Below are 20375 nucleotides of genomic sequence, written 5' to 3'. Positions count from 1 at the left end.
TAAATAAGCTGATGAATTGGCTGTTCATTCACATAGTTCTTGAGACAAATCCAATTTTCCCCTCTTTTTGAAATTGTTTTCCTTTGCCTTCAGAACTTAATTTTTCAGCATCTCCCATCCCCCTGAGTTCATTTCCTATGCATAATTTTAGTTCATGGGATACTTCCTTTCTTCTGAATCTTTTGAAATTTGCTTTCCCAAAATCTTGGGTGCATTTCAAATTATCTACCACAAACTCTGGGGGTGAGGGGATATAATTCACTTTCCCTTAGGGATTCCATCATTTCCATTCCATCGACCAGTCCAAAATTGTTATTGAGAATCCGTTCCAGAATAAACTCTCCCCTACTTGGTTCCTTTATCTTTTTAAAGATTAAAATATCACCAAGGCAGTGTGCTAAACCATGGGGATAAAAAGACAGTCCCTGTCCTCAAGGAGTTCAGTCTCATGAAGAAGACAACAGGCAAAAAAAAATGTATAAATAAGATGCATACAAGATAAACTGAAGGGCATATTCAGAGGGAAGACACCAAGATTAAGGAGGACTAGAAAAAGCTTCTTGTAGTGGGTGTAGCAAAGGTTTGAAGAACCCAAAGAAGTCAGGAGGTGGCCATGAGGGACAGCCAGTGAAAATGAAGAATCAGGAGAGGGAGAGAGCAAGGAAGCCATTGTTCCTAGATTGCACAGTGTGTGGTGGGAGAAGGTGTAAGGTGAAGGAAGACTGGAAAGGTAGAAAGGGACCAGGTTATAAGGACTTTAAATTTGATCCTGGAGTCACTGAATGGTGGGGGGTTGGGGGGGAGGAAGTTAGGTAGAGGAGAGGTTAGACCTGCATTTAGGAAGATCACTTTGATACTTGAATGGAGAATAGGCTAGAGTGGGAAGAAATAAGGCAGGAGATCAACCAGGGCTATATTGCGATAGTCTAGGCATGAAGTGATGAGGTTATACACCAGCATGGTGATGGTGTTGGAGGAGAGAAAGGGAATGTATATGAGAGATGTCATAAAGGTCAAATGGAGAGAACTTGGCAATTTATTGGTTGGAGGGAGATGGGGTAAAAGTGTAAGGAACTACAAATAACACCTAAGTTTCATGCCTGGGTAACTGGGAAAATGGTGGTACCCTTGACAGTAACAAGGAAGGGTTTTGGGGAAAAAAAGATGGGTTCAGTTTTGGGCATATTGAGTTTACGATATCTACAGGATATCTACAGGTCTGAGATGTCCAAAAGTCAGTTGGATGTGCAAGACTAGAGTTAAGAGGAAAGGTTAGGGCTGGACAAATATATTTGAGAGACTCAAATATATATAAATATATGGAGATAACTGAATCCATGGAAGCTATTGAGATGACCAAATGAAACAGCATATTGAGAGAAATTAAACCAGAACAAAGTCTTGGAGAATAAATATTTAGTTAGTGGGGGCAACCTAGATGAAGATCCAGAAAGGGTGGCTGAGGAGGAGCAATCAGACAAGCAGGAGAACCAGGAAAGAGCAATATCACAAAAACCTACAGAGAAGAGAACATAAAGAAGATGTTGACTGACAGTGTCACAGACTGCAGAGAGGTCAAGAAGGATGAGGACTGAGGCCATTATATTCGACAATTAAGAGAACATTGGCAAACTTTGGAGACAACAGTTTCAGTTGACTAAGGTTGGAATCTAGACTGCAGAGCTAAGAAGAGAGTGAGAGGAAAGAAAGCAGAGGCATGCACAGTAGGTAGTTTTCTCAAGGGATTCAACCATGAAATGAGAGAGAGATAAAAGATAACAGCTACCAAGGATGGAGGGATCATGTGAGGATTTACCTTGGAGAATGAGGGAGACACAGGATTTTTTTAGATAGCACGGAAGCAGTCAGAAAAGGAGAGAATGGTGATGAGAGAGAGGGCAACCTGCTAGAAAGGCCAGATTAAATGGAATCTCTTGTGCATGTAGAAAGATTTGCTATGGCAAAAAAAGTCACCTCTTCTTTTGAGATAGGTTGGAGAAGATATTTGAATGATATGAGATGTGAAGGGAAGAAGAGGGAGCTTAGTGAATGGCCTCAAATTTTTCAGTGAAATGGGAGGCAACGTTCTCAACTGAGAAGATAAGGGCGAAGGAGAGACATCAGAGGATTGAGAAAGGTTTCCAAAAGGTGTTGTGATGAGTGGTATAGTGAATAAATTAGGGAGGTATAAAAGGATTGGCATGGGGCAGCTGGGTGGCGCAGTGCATAAAGCGCTGGCCCCAGATTAGGGAGGATATAAGTTGGGCTCTGGCCTGTTGCAGTAAGAACTCAACTGAGATTATATGACACAAATCTGTAGTGGATTCAGTCAACATGGTTTCATGATTTTCACTTACTTGAGTAAAGAAGCGCTTCATTTAGTAGCACATGAATAGGAAGGAAAGTAGATGGTAAGAGTAAACCAAGGCTGAGGGATCTGAGAGGAGGAAGAGTCAAGAAGGGATATAGAGAAGGGTATAAACAGCATAGCAGTGATGGCCTGGGAGAGAATCGAGGGTTAGGGCTAGGTACTGTAAGGCACAGGGAAAGAGAAAAAGGCATGAATAATTTGCAATTAATTTTAGACAAGTAGGGAGACTATCTATAAATCACAATTTTAATCTTAAACTGATTTTACAAAATTATCTCAGTTATAAAAACCAAATATATAAACAGACCACCCCAAACACATTTTCTACAGAAAATGAAACTTCATATTTGCAATCTGTTGTGCAGTTTTACACAAATCTCTTCAATTCACCAGAGTTTAGCTTTCTCATATGTAAAATAAAGGGGATAACCTACATGAGGGTTCCAACCTGGAAGACACAAAACTTGTCAATGTAGTATTTACTTTGATGGATAATATTTGGTATTTTTTTCCCTAATAAAATATCCCCAAAGTAGTAGTGCTTCTGAAAAAATTTGTGTTTAGAGAGGATAATGAGGGAAGGAAAAAGGAGAGGGCATTAATCTGTGTATCTGAAAAATTTGAGATAGCTGAAGGAATAATTCCTACTGACCAAAACCAAATGAGGTTTGGAAAATAAATCACAGACAACCAATGAAAGGCAAGCCATTAATCTCCCCAATAACCAGAAACTCAAAACTAATTTCCAATCAACTAGGTTACAAAATTTTTGTTGTACTGCTAGAAAAGCATATACTTGCTTATAGATTCTATTTTTTTTTTGAATCACAACTCATTTCTGTGAATCAGTATTCTTGATCCTGTTCTCAATTAAATCCAAAGCAAGAAGTGAACTGGAAACTAAACTTAATATGTGGGTTATTTCTTTCAAATAAAGACAGACAGACTGGACCTGTGGATTTCATTATTGGAAGTTCTCAGTTAGGAATTTTCTCCACCAATTAAGTTGAGCCTTCTCTGCAACTCGAGTCTCAGAGAGTTGCCTAGGTTCACAGAGAGGCTAAAAGACTTGTCCAGGGTGTCACACTAATAGTGTGTCTCATAAGCAAGATTTAAACCCATGTCTTCCTGACCTCAAAGCCATTTCTCTATATTTTACACCATACTACCTCTTCAAAAACTATACCCAGAAGTGGTTGACAAAAAACAGAATCAAAGACTTCACTAATTAGGCTACTCTAACATATAACAACTTCAAGATACTAAAAAAAAGTTGTTCTGGATCTAATACAATTCTTTTTGTGAAAATTAATTTTTTTCCACATCATAGCTTATGTGAATATGCATGGTAAACTCAGGAATTTATATCCTTTCATATTAAATGGGGGGGGGGGGCGGGGAGTATGGCTAGGTTTTTCAAAAAGCAAAGAGATAATGGAGACCAAAAATTGTTGGAAAGATAGTGAGGTCCTCCAGATTTTCCTGTTTGCAAATGACTTTGTGCTGACTGCATTAAGCCCAAGTCATCACAAGGCTTCCCTCAAAAAGTAATCCAAAACTATCACAACCAACAATTCATACAGAAAAAACTAAACAGATGAAAACTGTTTACAAGGTCACTTGGAAGATCAGTTCTTTGAGTTAGCACATCAGTACACATATCTGAGACAAGCACTGCAGATGGTCAACGCATCGCCCAGAATTGAACAGGAAGATACTGGGTAAGATATTCTCTATATAATGTATTCCCTCAAACTAAAAAAATCATTACCTTCCCCAAACCATTATTTTTCCTAAACTTCCCTGTTTCTGTTTAGGGCACCACCATCCTTCAAATTCCTTAGGTTTACAAGAAGTTTTCCTCAATTTTTCTCTCTCCTTCAGTCCTCACATTCAATCACGGTTTGCTAAATTCCTTTCCAGGTCCTGTTCTTGAAATCTAGATTTTAAAACCCTGTCTCTCCTGCTGCCTCATCCAGGTACTTCCCTCAGCTATTTTCCTTGGAACATAGAAAAACCACAGGGTCTTTCTTGGAGGCTTGCTCCATTCTCCTACTGGTGAATTCCTATTGGGGTCTCTATTTTGTGCAGTGGCCCAGGTAAACCTTCATTCCCCTCCTGGACCAACTGCAAACTTTTGGACTTCAAACTTGGGCCTTCACCCTTTGGTTCCCTTTTGTTCCCAATTAGAAGATAAGCTCCCTAGAGGGAAAGGATCATCTTTCTTTTTGCTTGTATTTGTATTCTCAGTGCTTAGCACAGTGCCAGACAGCCAGTAAGCAATTTAATACTTGTTTTCTTTTTTCCTTCTACCTCTACAATATATTTCACATTTATCTCCTCCACACTCAAGAAAGCCACGACTATAGTTCAGGCCCTCATCTCTTCTCTCCTGGACTATAGAAACCATCTTTTTTAACTGGTCCTGCTAATGTACCCTCAACTGTCAAACCGGTATTCTTAAAGTATATTTGCTTAAAGAAACTCCAATCCTCTTTTCCTCTAGGATAAAAAACAAATTCCTTTGTTATGTAAAGCCCTTCATAATATGGTTCGAGCCTACCTTTCCAAGTTAAGTTCAGGTGCCACCTTTTTGAATGTTTTATATTTCATTTTCTGAGCTTACATTGTTTCACCCAATAGGACATAAGTTCCTTGAGGACAGTATTCATTCACTTCATTTTTGCCTCTAAATCCCAGGGTCTAGTAGGTGCTAAATAAATGTTTGTTGTTTGTTTGTTTGCTTCCTTATGGCAAAGGATATATTACTGAAGAGGTAAAGAGTGGCTGCAAAGAGACTTCAATATATTTCCAATGATGAGCCAAGTGCAAGAAGTGGAGCTAAGGGATATTGGGGAGGAAATGTATCTATCAAGGAAAAATAGGTAGGGCAGTCATGTATTGAAAATGAAGCATAACAAATGGATAGTCTGAGTGCTGTACTGGCACCTATGAAATGTAAAAAGACCTAGAGGAAGGGTTCCAGTACACTGGAGAGCTCTCCTGTCTACAGATTTACTTATGGAAGAACATGGTTATTCTTGAATCCTCAAAAAGATGCATCCCCCAAACATACTAAATTAATTTCTTTTTTTTTTTTTTTAAAGCAATTGGGATTAAGTAACTTGCCCAAGGTTACACGGCCAGTTATTTTGTGTGGGTGTTAAGTATCTGAGGCCTGAACCTATCTCGGGTCCTCCTGACTCCGGGGCCAGTGCTCTTACTCACTGCACCACCTAGCTGCCCCCTAAATTAATTTCATATAATAATCTAATGAACATGTGTAACTACTATAAACCATTTTGGAAATTATTTTCCCAGCATGTATTTATTCTTATTTTCTACTCATCAATGCTAAATAGCACTTCCTTCATGTTCCCAAGTTTGACTTGTGAAAGCTTTAACAATAAACACACTTTGTCTCCAGTTCAAATACCACTGGGTGTTCCAGGTAGGAACTAAATAATAAAGCCTTTCTCCTGGTTAAAAAGAAAAAAAGATTGCATTTTGTTTTTGTACCTTCACTGTAGAAAATGGCTTTCCCCATTCCAACCAACATTTGTTAAACATGGAGTACAGTTCTGGTATTTTGGGAGACCCGAGATCAGTTCCCATCTCAGATACTTAGCACTCACACAAAATAACTGGCCATGTAACCTTGAGTAAGTTACTTAACCCCAATTGCTTAAAACAACAACAACAACAACAACAACACATTTGGTCCTTTATTCTCTAATATGTATGCATAGGGTACAAGAAGGAGAAAAGCACTCAAGCTGGATGAAAATCTTTGCACCCAACCTTGGAGTCCAAATCTGTATCAGAATAAATATATCTGAAAATCATGGGATGTCCAGATGAAAACAAACAAAAAAAACCTAGTGAGAAATTAAGCATTTGCTTTTACCATAAAGAAAGCCATCACCTTTTAATAATAAGAACTGATATTTATATAGTGGTTTATGGTTACAAGGTTATTGCACACATTTTTTAAAATGAGGAAACTCAAGAGGTCAAGAGGGGTCTAAAGTTGTTGGTGTGGGATTCAAAACCTGATGGTCTTTCCTAAAGGTTTATCACTCTCCATTATATATCACTCTAATCTAAATAATGGATAGTTGACCTAGTTTTTAACTTTTGAGAATTTATGAGATTAAAACATTTAAAGTCAACTTCTCATATTTAAAGTTTATGTGAGAATTTCAAGAAAAAATTGTTTTAAAGAAATAAGGCATGATCCTTATGTGCCTGGTTTGAGAAAAAAAAAATGGCAATAACTAAAATAAACCAACTGATTTGGTTTAACATTTCAACTGATTTTTCATGTAACAGGCAAGATTTCTGAACTTCTAAAGAATTTCAAATCTCTACCAAGTTTACCAGAAATAAGATGAAATTGACATTGACACATGTTTGGAATTTTTAAATGAAAATTTTATGAGCGAAATTGTCATATCTAAATCATACATGGAATGAATTAGTTATATTTTTCATAATACTTAAGGGACAAATCATCTTAAATTTGATACCTTAAGTGATTGTGTATTTTTAAAACATTGACACTGGTACTTCATATATTTTATTTAAGATTAATATTGTAGCCAATACTCAAGATTTCTCTTTTCTAGGTTGAGGGCACAATGTTCTCTTTTCAAAAGTAGCATTTAAATGAGATTTTTTAAAAGTATGATTCAAGTCATAAAATTTACCCAAAATCGGTATCATTAAAACTTACAAGATTTGTTTTTGAACAAAGGCATGTACAAAGAACATTTTATAGCAGTGGAAAAAACCCCTGAAATTATGTTAGCATCTCTCTCCTTCCCCCCTTCACAAACCGGGAGAATACAAATGTCCCATTCAGGATTAAATTCAACCACGGTCACCCTGTCGTAAACTGCAACCCAAATACGTCCCTCTTACTTCGGACACCTGCATTGACCAAAGCTGCTGCTATACCAAGCACATCACTACACCATACCCTACCCCACTCCATCCCCACATTTCAGTCATGCTTTCTAGAAATGGGGTCAGTCAGTAACTACTACACATGCACAACGTCATAATATCCCAAAGTCAGCAGAGTGTCGAAAAGACCAGAGAAGCAGCAGAAGCAAAGAGGGGATGAACAACGATGCACCACTATCCAGAACTCGAAATCATTTCACTCAGAAGTGATGATAGTTTAGAACTCGTCCCATTTGCATTATTCTTGCTACTGCAGAGTTGATCCCAGGACAGCGACAGCAACCGGGTGAAAAACGTAAGTACTATGCTCTGGACAAGGACAGGGACCAAAAAGTGCATGCATAGGGAAACTGAATGACTGTCACTGGATGCCAGTGGTGGGAAATCAGAAGGTACTCCACCAAAAAAAGCAGTTTCTCTACAAATATTCTTATCTCCACCACTGCCCAGTCCTCTCCCCACCCCAAAGCTACAGGAAACACGTTAAGCTCAAAGGACCAGGGTACTCCAGGGCAAAGATCTGAGAAACTGATGAAAGGGAGTAGGGGTGGTGGAAGTGGGGGCGGGGTAGCCAAAAAAGGGTAGAAGAGACCTTAAGAGTCAACTTTCCTTTGCAGCAGAAGTCATCATTGCGGCAGGAGGCGAAAATCCTTACAGAAGCTTCCCCGGCACCTGGCCAGAGGAAGCTCCGTGGGGCACAAAGCCGAGGGGGCATGGGAGCAACTGCCTCCCCCCGCAAGCAGCCCTCTTTCCTACTAGTCACACGCGGCCACCAACCCAACCCCCCCCCAAAAAAAAACCTAACTCCGGCAATAAGCCCAGAGAGTCCCGAGGAGCTCCGCGCATCCAGCCAGGGTCAAACTTCACAACTCTAGGTCGAAACCCAGCTCAGACTCCCTCTTCTCCCATCCAAACACTAAGTGGATTAAAGTGCAGGCCCCCAACCCCATTGCCTTTAAACACTAGGATGGAAACAGACAACCCCCCCCCAAAGCCCCCAACCTACACAGGCACCCCAAACAAAAATACCTATCTCATCCCAAAATGAGGTGAGGAAGTGGCACACACACACACACACACACACACACACACACACACACACACACACACACACACACACACACACACACACACACAAGTAACCAACCCGGAATCTCGGAAGAGAGAGGAAGGAAGAGCGACTTTGTGGGCACTCGGGGGAGGGAGCAAAGGAAAGGGGCCGGAGGCGCCGGCAGGAGGAGAAGGAAAAGGGAAGGGGCCGGAGGCGGCCGGACTTCCCCGCCCCCCGCCCCCGGGCAGCCCCTCACTCACTTCGGCGCTGTCGCTCGCGTTCTCCACAGCCATCTTCTGCCACGGGTCCGCCAGCTGCGCCAGCGGCATCTTCCCCTCGGACCCGCGGCCGCCGGCACCGTCTCCTCCTCCTCCTCCTCTCCCGCCTCCTCCTTCTCGGGGAATCCTGCTCCTCCGCCTGAGCCCCACAGCCCCGGCGCGCGGCGGCCGCGGGACCCCAGGGGGGAGGCACGGGGGCCGACACCCCCCCCCAAACGCCGCACTCTCCCGGCGAGGCGCCCGCACAGGCGGGCGGCGAGACGGTGGCCGCGGCCGCCGTCGGCGGGGATCTCGCCTTTTTCTTTTCCTCCTTCTTCTAATGCGGCCGCCGCCGCCGCCGCCTGTGCTCCTCCTCCTCCCGGCCCCGCTCCCTCTCCCTGCGCCGCCGCCGCCGCTCGCTCCCCCACTTCCGCTCACAACATGGCGCCTAAACGATACCTGTCCCTCCGAGCGAGGCTCGGGCCGCCGTGCGCAGCCCCCTGAAGGGGCGGGGCCTTTGAGGCCACGCCCTCCGGTACCGCCTCCTTTCCCTACCCATCTCCCCCCCCCCCCCCCCCCCTTCTCCTCTCGGCCTCTCCCAACCCTAGGGCGGGGTGAGACTAAGGAAACCAAGTGGGTGTTGCGCGAGTGGGATGGTTAGGGAAAGGAGGAAGGGGCCAATGCTTCCAAACCGGAAGGTGTGGGAGACCGGGAAACCCTCTTACTGTAAGAGCTGGGTGTAGCGTACGGGAGGATGACATTATCCCGGGGATTTTGGTCACCCCTCTTGGGTGGGAGAAAAATCCCAGGGTAGTTTGTCACTGGCACTTTTGTCCGTCTGTCTCCCCGGATGCCGGTGTCTAGCAGAAGGGCGCTGCACAGGCTGACCAGCCCTGTGCAAGTGACCTTGACCCACAGTAGAAGAAAAACCTCTGGCTATGTTTTTCACTGTTACTGTGCGTATGTGTACACAGCATGGGAGAATAATAAGAGCATCCCATCCTCTATTCAGTTCAAAAGCCCAGCATCTGCCCCATTCCTTCGTTTCTAGAGAGGCCTCGGACAAGAATGTTTTGGGGGTCCTTTGAGGTACTAGCTTTTCTAGGTTCTGATTCGAGCCTCGTTTCTCTTAAAAAATTTACTCTTCCCAAAATGAAATTTCCAAAATTTGGGTTCCAGATAACCAGCAGGAACCCTTGTGATTCACAAAAAGCACTCAACTTTCAGTCTCCGTCTCTATCTCCCCCATCGCCTCCTCCCCAACCCCACATTCCTCCAATATTGTGCAGCCCAGGGCTTACTACTGTGGCCGGCGTTACAGAAGAGTGATATTCTTCCACGAAGGCGGAAAGCACGAGATGAATTGATCCTGCCACTCTCCAAAGATGTCAGGATAGGGAGTTATTAAAAATATGTTGTAGGCAGGAAGAGCGGGGTTCCTATCATTCCGCTGATTTAAAATAAAAGATGACATTAGAAAGTAGGTCTGGTTGGGGGCGGAGTAAGTGGGAGTGAGTGAGATGCTGGAGAGGACAGAGAGGGTCTGACTCCCCCTTCTGCCATAAAGAGGAAGGACCACAATATACAGATCGAATGCTACTAGAAATTCTATCTCAAAAGCATTAAAAATAAAAAAAAAAAAATCAGAAATGCCAAGGTTGGGAAGGACTGGGAAGTCATATCATATATAAATGAGCGTATGATTGCCTAGTTAAGCCCGGGTTATAGGAACTTTCAAAGCACTCCTCCAGAAGTGTATAAAGGCAACAATACAATGAAAGGTAGTTGAACTTACTAACTGCCCTTTAAGGAAGAAAAAAAATATCAGCGGACAAGTCACAGTTGCATACTTCATCTACTCATTTCTCTGGTGCCATAGTTTTCAATAGCATCACCTCGGTTCCTTCCCAGACAAAACTCCTTATGGTCCCCACCCACGCACTATGCCAGAAGCCATTTCACATAGTAGATTAACTCTTTGTTGACTTTGGGGGGGGGGGGGGAAGTTCCCTTTCAGCTAACACAAAAGAATCTGTTTTCTGGCACCGAGAACCTGACTAGCTTATAGATTCCTTTCTAAAGTAGGCGAGAATTATTACAGTTTGCTAACAGGTACTAGCGAGATTTTAAAATCAACACCTCATTAGAGGAGAGGCACCAGTTTCAGTGTTACTAGGGAAAACTGATTGGTTAGTCCCGAGGATGTAAAGAAAACTAGTACACCGGGTTCTTCAAGAACGGCCAATTTTTTTTCTCCCTCACCCTTAACTGGTACTAGGTGTTTATTATCTTCTTTCCATTCTCTCTACCACCTTTCTCCAACTTCGTTAGCCCTCAGCTCACGCTATAACTACGTAATCGCAACTGCAAAAGCAAGATAAGCCAGCCCTTTGGTCACCAGACTGTAAATGACCAGACTGCAAACCAACCACTCAACTTGTCCTTCCCCTTACAACGAAGCAAGAGTGTTAGGGGGCGTCAGGCTAGAGAGTCAATTGCCTATACCTGCACCTTTCCTTAATATCTAATAGGTATATTAGTACAAGTACTTTTGTGTATATCAGTACCACCTTCCTCCCTTGTCCTCCTTCTGTTCCATCCCTACTGATCTGGACAGTTGGGACAGTGTAGAGGTGGAGAGTAAATAGAAGTACTGGACTTGGAGTCAGGAATCCGACTTAGGATCAAAGCCTACCTCAGACACATTAGCTTTGTGATGCTGTACAAATCATTTAACTTTTTTGAATCTCAGTTTCCTTATCTGCAAAATGAAGGGGGGAGTGAACTCTGCACTCTCTAAGGTTTCTTCTGACTCTATGATCCTTGAATTTCTTATGCTAAACCCAGCTTTCCTTATTTATTCTGAACAAGGTCATTTCCAGAGACTAACCAGTTCTCCTTGCACCTACCAATAAATAAATAAATAAACAAGCAAATAAAGGGAAGGGTGGGACAGAAAAATACTGGACATAATATCTAGTATGAAAGGCAGCATAGTATAGTGGATAGAAAACACACCTCAGGCAAAGTAAGGAAGATTTGGATTTAAGCACCACTTCTGATACATACTGGCTGGGTGCAACACACATCCTCTGATACATACTGGTTCTATGCAATGCACTTATCCTCTCAGTTCTTCTAGCCATTTTTCTAAGACTATAAATTGCAGAGCAGTTGCTCTTCTGTATTAGTAGAGAAAGATTCCTCACTGAAATCTCCTCTCTAAATCCATCAAATTACAGGTGTGGTTCTCCCCTCCCAATCTTTTCATATTTTGTGTCCTTGGGTAAGTTATTCCACTTTTCTGGGTCTGTTCCTTCAGGTGTAATAAAGTTTTATTGGACTAGATGCTCTCTAAGGCTACTCTGAGTCCTATGTTTTTATGATGCTATGATTACACTGGATTGTAGAATAAATGAATTAAAAAAAACAGTTTGAATTTATTTGTTGTAGTAAGTCATCCTTGTGTGTGATCATTAAGTCATGCAGAAGTTTGAGGACAGATTGAAGTTTCATGTTGCTATTATTTTGCATTTAAGTATAAAATTTTTGTGTGTGTCCTCCAAACATACTGTAAAACATTACTATTACAAATGAAAATATAGTGAATATGCTATCTTGTGCTCCATGACTACTAGCAAATTAATAGCAAACCTGTGACTAATGACTAATGTCACTATCCTTGGTTGACTAAAATAGTATTACATGGCTAATAAAACTGATGTATATGAAACATTATGGGCATTAGCTTCTTAAAATTTATCTTAAAAAATCTAAATAGAATTTCAAGCTTTTATTTATTTTGCCATGGAAAATGTTAGAATATTTTTGACAAAAAATTAATTTATAAGCTTGTATGAGATTAAATGGACGAATCAGTTCTTGTACCTAGTATTAAACATTAAATAAGTTGCTAATAATAGTTTGTTACTTATGCACTCAATATATAGTTCTTAGCCTGATTTTTTTCATATTAAAAAAAGGATAGATTAGAGGATTGAACTATCTCTAAGGTGTGATCCTATCTTCACATTCTGTGATTTACAGAAGTGCAGTTCTCTTTCTTTCTACCTGAAGGGAATGACTTACATTTCTTATTGACAGTTGTAAAATATTTGTTCATTTGAATTTTAGAGCAACACAGATTGTGATGAAATGACATAACATTTAAAATGTTTTGTAAACTTTAAAACACTAGGGGTGGCTAGATGGAGCAGCGGCCCTGGAGTCAGGAGGACCTGAGTTCAAATTTGACCTCAGACACTTAACACTATGTGACCTTGGGCAAATCATTTAACTTCAACTGCCCCTCCAAAAAGCAAAAAACAAAAACAAAAAACCCAAAATTAAACTTTAAAACACTAAATGTTTACTCTTTTTATTGTTCCTTCTTTAGTTGGGTAAATTTGAACAAGTGAAATGTAAGGACTGGGAGAAATTTCTGTGGAGGGTGATCAAAAAGAGCTGTTACTTTAAATGACAGCTGACAATTTTTTCCTAAGGCAGGGTTGAGTTTTACTGGTTGGTAGAAAATGACTCTGAATGTAGTGTTGGCAAAGAAAAATTGGCAAAGAATGTACTCTAAGCTTCCATTCCTTTCATTGAATGAAACATACTACATATTTTTACAGTATAATGACCTCACATTCCACTAATCTTCTGGTCTTCCTTTTTCAGGTTCTTGGTTTTCAAAGTGAAAATAAGGACTGAATCAATTGCTTTTCCTCTCCCCCCTCTCCTCCTTAACATTGTCCCATACTATTCTCCTACCCTTAATTCCTCCCACCTAATCATGAATAATATTGGAAAGTTATTGCTTGAAATTGCAGCTTAGGATAACTGCAAACATCACTAGAAATTATGGAATAGGTTTCCAAGAAATCATTCCCAATGCATGACAGCACAACCAGACTTAACCTCCCTCACCCCCACTAGTTTCCTGCTCTAATTATAACCTTTGTACATAGTCTAAATGTGCATTTATTTAACATTGTTCAAAAGTAGAATTACGTCAGTCTGGACAAGTTCAAGATGACTAACTATGGCTCATAGCTCAATCTCTATTACATATAAATTCAGATTCACAGCTGAACAATGTACAGATTTGTCACAATTTAGAAAGTTAAGAAAGAATCATCACATTTCTCAAAAATTTTCTATTCCTTTACATTATCTGAAGCATCTTTTATTTTTCACAAAAGACAATCTTAACCACTGGTAACTGTTCCTAGGGAAAAGGGAAAAAAATTTCATAGTATCAAATTTATAACTGGAAGTGACCTTAGAGGTCATCAAGTTCAGCACCCTCATTTCACAAGTGAGGAAACTGAGGCAGACAGAGGTTAAGTGACTTGCTCAGAGATAAATGAAAGAATTCAAATTCAAGTCTTCCAGATTCTAGGTCCAACACTTTTAGCTGCTATGTTAGAGACAGAGAAGTGGTATAGTGGATAGAACACTGAATCTGGAGTTAAGACCCAGCTTCAAACCAAGCTAACAGTGACTAGCTGTGCAATCTTGGGTGCCTCCCTCAACTCCTGTCTGCCTTAGTTTTCTCATCTGTGAAGGGAAATAGAAACACCTACCTCTCAGTACTGTTGTAAGAATTAAAAGAAGTAACAATGGTAAAGCATTTCACTAACCTTAAAATCCTAAATAAATACTTGCTATTATTACATCACCTACTTGAATTTCACCCCAAATTTGTAAACAAATAGCAATTAGTTCAACAAAGTGCATGGAAATATAATTTAATTTTTCCTTTGAACCTCTACAACATTGCTTAAGAAAGAAAATTGTAAAATATACATTCTGACTATTATTTGAAAGTTTTAAAACATTTTTTATTTGAAGGAGTAAAATTCACATTTATTATCTTTCTGTCTCTATTTTAGATCATCTACAAAAATCTATACTTTTTCAAAAAGAAATGAAAATTGATGGGAAAATGATCTTTCAAGTCTTTTTGAACTCTAAAAGTCTATGGTTCTATATGGTGCAATTTGGAAGAATGTAAATAAAATCTACTTAAGAAAACTACATGTAATAGTGAATTTAAGAGATTCTATTTACATTTGGAATATTTCCTTCTACATTCTTCAGAAATATAAATACTCTATGTTTAAAATGGAATTAAAATACTTATTCCTAACAATTTGTTTTCCATTAAATGTAGCTCTTCCTTCTTTAAACTATGGTAAAAACAAGAACAAAATATGTGTTGTACATTGTCATTTTTTCATTCATTCATCTAATAAACATAAACTAATTGAATATATAAGTGAGCTTACTGGGAGTGCATACACTCAAATGTTTAAAAAAAAGTATTTGTTGTCTCATTTTTGAGTTTGTTTTTAAAGTGTAATTGTTAAAAAATAAGTTTGGCTAAGTTTTGGTTTCTTTAGTTTGATAAATAAAAATGTCCTTTATTATTGAGCACTCAATAAATGTATGCCAAAAAAATTCCCTGAATTGTTCACCTTTATGAAATGTGTGACCTTACCTATAAGTATTTGCTGTAAACCAAGTGTCTGTGTCTAACACTGTATAGTTTTGTGAGTGATCCCTACAGATGATTTCATTTGATGGAGTACAAAAGCTCAAATTAAAATAACATGCCATATGACCTACTATTCTGCTTTTATTGCAACATCTGTTGAAATGTAAATGATTATGGACTATGACCAAAACTTTGTTTACATAGTGATCCAAATAAACTCACCCAAGTGTGAGTCAAAGTGAGCAGCTTCACCTGAGTCTTTCTTGGCTAGGAAGAAGAGAAAGGATAGGAAATTTGAAGGAGGGAACATTTTCTTCTTTAGATTTGTTTCCAAAAAGTTCAATCCTAAGAGAGATTATTTTATTTCAGAGTGGCATGGTAGAAAAGAATTAGGGGACTTTGAGATTTGACAAGGAATGGTGAAATCATTCTGGAAGTTTTAATAATCCAATATTTTCCCTCCAGCATTCATTTTAGTAGAGTAGGAAAGTCTCACTAAATGTTCTTAGTAAATGTTAATTCATAAGAGGGAAATAATACATAGGAAAAATATTTCCCATTTCAAACTGAAATTAAACACAGCTGTAATAACATTAAGTGAGAACACAATACCATGTGTTCCTTGTGTGGGTAATTCATCTGACCAACAATCCATTTCTCCACCTATCAATTTAGCTCTGCTTGTAAGAGGTTATTTTTTTTTTTCAGTCCACAAACCACTTTGGTTGTGGGGCAAAAGGCCTCATGGACCTTCCCCTTCCTCTTGCTACTGTGAGGGAAAAAAAAGCTACTCTTACAGAAATTGTACCTGGGTAATATTTTTTAATGTTTGTTTTTGTGATATGTTTTTTAAAATGTTGATTTGAATTTGCAATGGAAAAACATGATTTTAAAAATCCAAATGTGTTTTTTCCCCTGTAACTTGCTTTTAAGAACAGTCTGCAACCATATCTCAACTTCAAAGGTCCTTGAGAACCATATAGGATCACATTATGTTCTATTGCATGGCCGCAGACTGAATCCCAAACCTCAATTTTCTCCAAAAAAATGAGCCTTCTGTCCTAAGGAAGACAGCAAAAGAGTGTGTGTATGTAGCAATATAAAACCATCACCACTATGAGGAATAAATGGCAACCATAAATGGTAAATGTAGTGTTTTTAAAAATCAAGAATCACATCAGTCACATTTTTTAAATGTCTCATTTCCAAAGTGATTTTTGTATCTTACAAAATGCTATTTTGTTAAACTTTTGGAAGATTTCTTTGGTGAAATAAAGATTTTTAAAGGATTACTTACTCACAATTATTCTTTTTCTCATAAAATTTAAAGCAAATAATTGCATCTGCAGCTAATTGTAAACGCAACCATCTCCACATGCTTGAAGGATGAGAGATTGATTTTTCAGGACCTAAGATAAAGAGGCCCTTAGGGAATTTTAAGAAATTCACTTCATAAAATATATTGAAACTAGAAGTAGGAAATGGCATGAACCAGCTGAAACAAGTATAAGAATGTTTATTTATGTTTATCATTTATTTATATCACCTTTGCTGTCAAGTAGAGGATAGTACTTCATTTCCATCTCCCCTCCCTTGTGATTTCATCAGTATAGGGAACTCCCTCTGAGTAAAATTCCTCTTAGAAAGTTGACTGGGGCATTGAGAAGTTAAGTGACTTTCTAAGGGTCATCCAACCAGTATCTTCACATGCTGTGTAGATTGGAACAATTTGTTCAAATGGCAATGATGGCAGCTGAAACAGGTACTGTGGAGTATTTAGAGTTTGTTTAGACATCCAAGACATCAAGGTCATCCACTACATCCTGGGCCATCACCAGTCATCTTGAGTTTTGTTTTGCTTTTGAACTTTTAGTCTGGCAGATGGATTGAGGCTGATGAATCTGTGCAATTCTTCCTCACTTATATCCAATTCATGAGCGAGTCATCACTTTGTGATGTCACTGGACCTCTTCAAAAACAAAGGAAGAAAAACAACCAGTGTGTGTCAGAGCCAGGATTTGAACCTAGTCTTCCTGATTCTGAGCTGGCTTTCTAAACATTAAATCATGCAGCCTCTCAAATGAAGAAAAAAATTTCATTAATTCATTTTAAATTGTCATAAAAAAATTCTTAGTGAAAAGTTTGCTCTTGTTCGGTCAGGTCCTACTCTTTGAGACCCCATTTTCTTTTTTTGTTTCTTTTTCCAAATATATTTGATTGGGAAACTGAAGAGGAGGTCAAGAAGAGGGATGAATAACCAGAGAGAAGATCTGACACTTTAATACATTTGTTTGTTTAGTCATTTTTCAGTGTGTCTGACTCTTTGTGATCCATTTGGGGCTTTCTTGGCAAAGATACTGGGGTGGTTTGTCATTTCCTTCTCCAGCTTATTTTACAGATGAGGAAGATGAGACAAACAGGGTTAAGTGAACTTGCCTAGGGTCACATAGCTAGTAAGTGTCTGAGGCCAGATTTGAACTCAGGAAGATGAGTCTTCCTGACTCCAAGTCCAGTGTTCTATCTACTGTGCCACCAGTGAAAAGTACCATGGGGTAAAGATTCCAATGATAAGCGTCATTCAAATATTATTGAAAAAGTTTAGCCACTGTATCTCTAAATTCACAGATGTTCACCAGTACAAATCATCACCCATCTATTTCTTTTCACCCTCAGTTATTCATTTTCATATCTCCCCAATAAAGTTTCCAAGCAGGATATACCCAATGCCCTCTTTTTTTTTTTTTAAATATTGTAAGAGCAAAACTCAACTGTTAATCTGTTATCCCTCAATCTTTCTATATAATTGCTAAAGTCTTTTTCTGATCATGCATTTCCTTGATAATATCTTTGAGAAAATATCACTTGGCAATATATGAAACAAAGTGACTAACAATGTTAAAAAAAAAATCCCCTTCCTAATATCTGTATTCTCACAGAATCTATAAGAATGAGAATATGTTGTTTCTCAGTGACTGATAAACAGTCCCCAGTAGGTCAACTTGTTATTTATAATTATAACAGTGGTCTACATCTCTATAGGTGCTTCACAGTTTACAAAGCTCTTTCTTCATTATAATTTGGTAAGTTACTCAGGTATGATTAGCTCCATTTTATAATAAGTAAACAGAGGTCTCAGGGAATTTCAGTAATTCGACCTAGGCCACAAAACAAGCAAGTAGCAGAGTTTGAATTCAAACTTAGCAATGCCTCCTAACTCAAAAATCCAGTGCTCTTCCTCTGTATCAGTCATGTTGAAATATGGGGGTGGCTCATGTAAAGGATTTTTTATGGAACTTTTAAACCAAGTCTTATGAAATCAGTTTTTAAGGATTACAGTAGGCAAATGAACAACAAGTATTCATCATATTCACCTTTTCTTATAGCATCCCATTAGAATATAATTAGGAATAATTTCAATTAGTGTATCTGTATCTCCAGTACCTGACACAAAGTAGGTATCTGATAAATCAGTCAATAAATAATTATTAAGTACCTATTATGTGCTAAGCACTGGGGGTACAAAAAAAAGGCAAAAGACAGTCCTTGCCCTCAAGGACCTCACAATCTATGGGGAGAAACAATAGGAAAACAAGCAACAGATACTTGACAAATTGGAAATGATCAAGAGAGGAATTGTGAACTGATCCATTTTGGAGAGCAATCTGGAATTATGCCCAAAGAGTTTTTAAACTACCTATACACTTTGACCCAGCAATACCACTATTTGGTTTATTTCCAAAGATGATTAGGCAGAAAGAAAAAGAACCTATGTTCTAAAATGTCTATAACAGCTCTTTGTGGTGGCAAAGAATTGTAAATTCTTTGGGAAAATTTTCCCCACCAATTGGGGAATGACTGAACAAGTTGTAGTATATGATTATAATGGAATACTACTGTGCTATAAGAAATGATGAACTCAATGATTTTAGAAAAACATAGAAAGACTTGCATGAAATAATGAATAATGAAATGAGCAGAACCAAGAGAACATTACATACAGTAAGAACAATATTGTCTTAAGGATGACTTTGAGTAAATAAGTTATTTTATCTATTATGAATATATAAATTGACTATAAAGGACATATGAAGAAAGATACTATTTGCATTAAGAGAAAGAACTGATAAATAGAACTACACATAGAATAATTTCACATATATACATACCTATTTGTGTCTAACAGTAGTCATCTATAGGGCAGGAGGTGGGAGGAAAGGAAGAAAAAAAAGAAATTTACATGATAATTTTGTATATTTGAAAGGAATAGCAAATTGTGCATAGTAAAATTGCAATTTCACATGCAACCATATTTTCTATTGTACTATGTTATGGAAATGCTGCTTTATTCTATAAATTATAAAAAAGGAAGTATGGAAAATATTAATAAATGCTTATTCATTGATTCCATTTCATTCATGGACTACCATTTGTAATAGATATTTCTCAATCAATGGGCACTGATCTTCATTTCCAGTTCTTTGCTACTATGAAAGGAGCTGTTATAAATATTTTTGTGTATACAAGAACTTTCCTTTTATCATTGCCCTCCTTGAGATATATGCCTTACAATGGAACATCTGGGTCAAAAATATGGACGTTAAAAAAAATGGATGTTTTAGTCACTTTCTTAGCACAATTCCAAAATACTTGCCAAAAGAGTGGAATCAATTTACAGCTCCATATTGACTATTCCCATCTTTTGCTATCTTTGGCAATTTTATGAAGTAGATGAAACCTCAGAGTTGTTTTAATTTTCGTTTCTCCAAAGAAATAATTAGTGATTTTGAATAGTCTTTCACGTGGTTAATAGTTTGCAATTCTTTTGAGAGCTGTTTATTCAGGCCCTTTGACTACTTATCCTTTAGAACATGGCTTTTGGTCATTTATTTGTAGTAGTTTTCTATATATCTTGGACATCAGGTCCATATAACACATATTTAATATAGAGACTTTTCCCCAATTGATCACTTTCCTTCTTATTCTAGTTGCATTGATTTTGTTAGTGTAGGAATTTTTTAGTTTAATGTGACTTAAATTACCTATTTCTCTTTAGTCATCTCTTGTTCATTCTTTGTTTGGTAAAGAATTCTGACCCCAGTCATTGCTGTGAAAGGCATCTGGTCTATTGTCTTATAATTTTTTCAGCTTTAATATTTGCATTGGTTTTTTTTTCTTGATCTTATTATAGTGTATAGTTTAAAGTGTTGGTCTAAACTTAATTTCAATCAA

General features: G+C 38.5%; 1 protein-coding gene across 3 annotated transcripts in view; it reads right to left on the bottom strand.

Annotated features, from left to right (window-relative positions):
* The window catches only part of RPS6KA3 (ribosomal protein S6 kinase A3), a 116830-nt gene extending 106724 nt beyond the window's left edge, over positions 1-10106 (bottom strand). The window contains exon 1 of one of the 3 annotated variants that reach the window (XM_069063430.1): positions 9949-10106. Coding sequence is in view for 2 of the 3 variants with exons in the window: in XM_069063434.1 (XP_068919535.1) it covers positions 8651-8719 (69 nt within the window). In the remaining variant the exon portion in view is untranslated. Of the gene's footprint in view, positions 1-8650; positions 9080-9948 lie in introns of those variants that run through there. The other 2 variants (XM_069063434.1, XM_069063433.1) reach the window with 2 other exon arrangements.
* Positions 10107-20375: the final 10269 nt, after the last annotated feature.

This window comes from Petaurus breviceps, unplaced genomic scaffold (assembly GCF_028583685.1).
Source record: "Petaurus breviceps papuanus isolate PSGF00001 unplaced genomic scaffold, PetGlider_PUasm1.0 90574, whole genome shotgun sequence".
NCBI lineage: Eukaryota > Metazoa > Chordata > Mammalia > Diprotodontia > Petauridae > Petaurus > Petaurus breviceps.
Note: the sequence above shows the minus strand (reverse complement) of the source record. Positions and strands in the feature narration are given on the sequence as shown.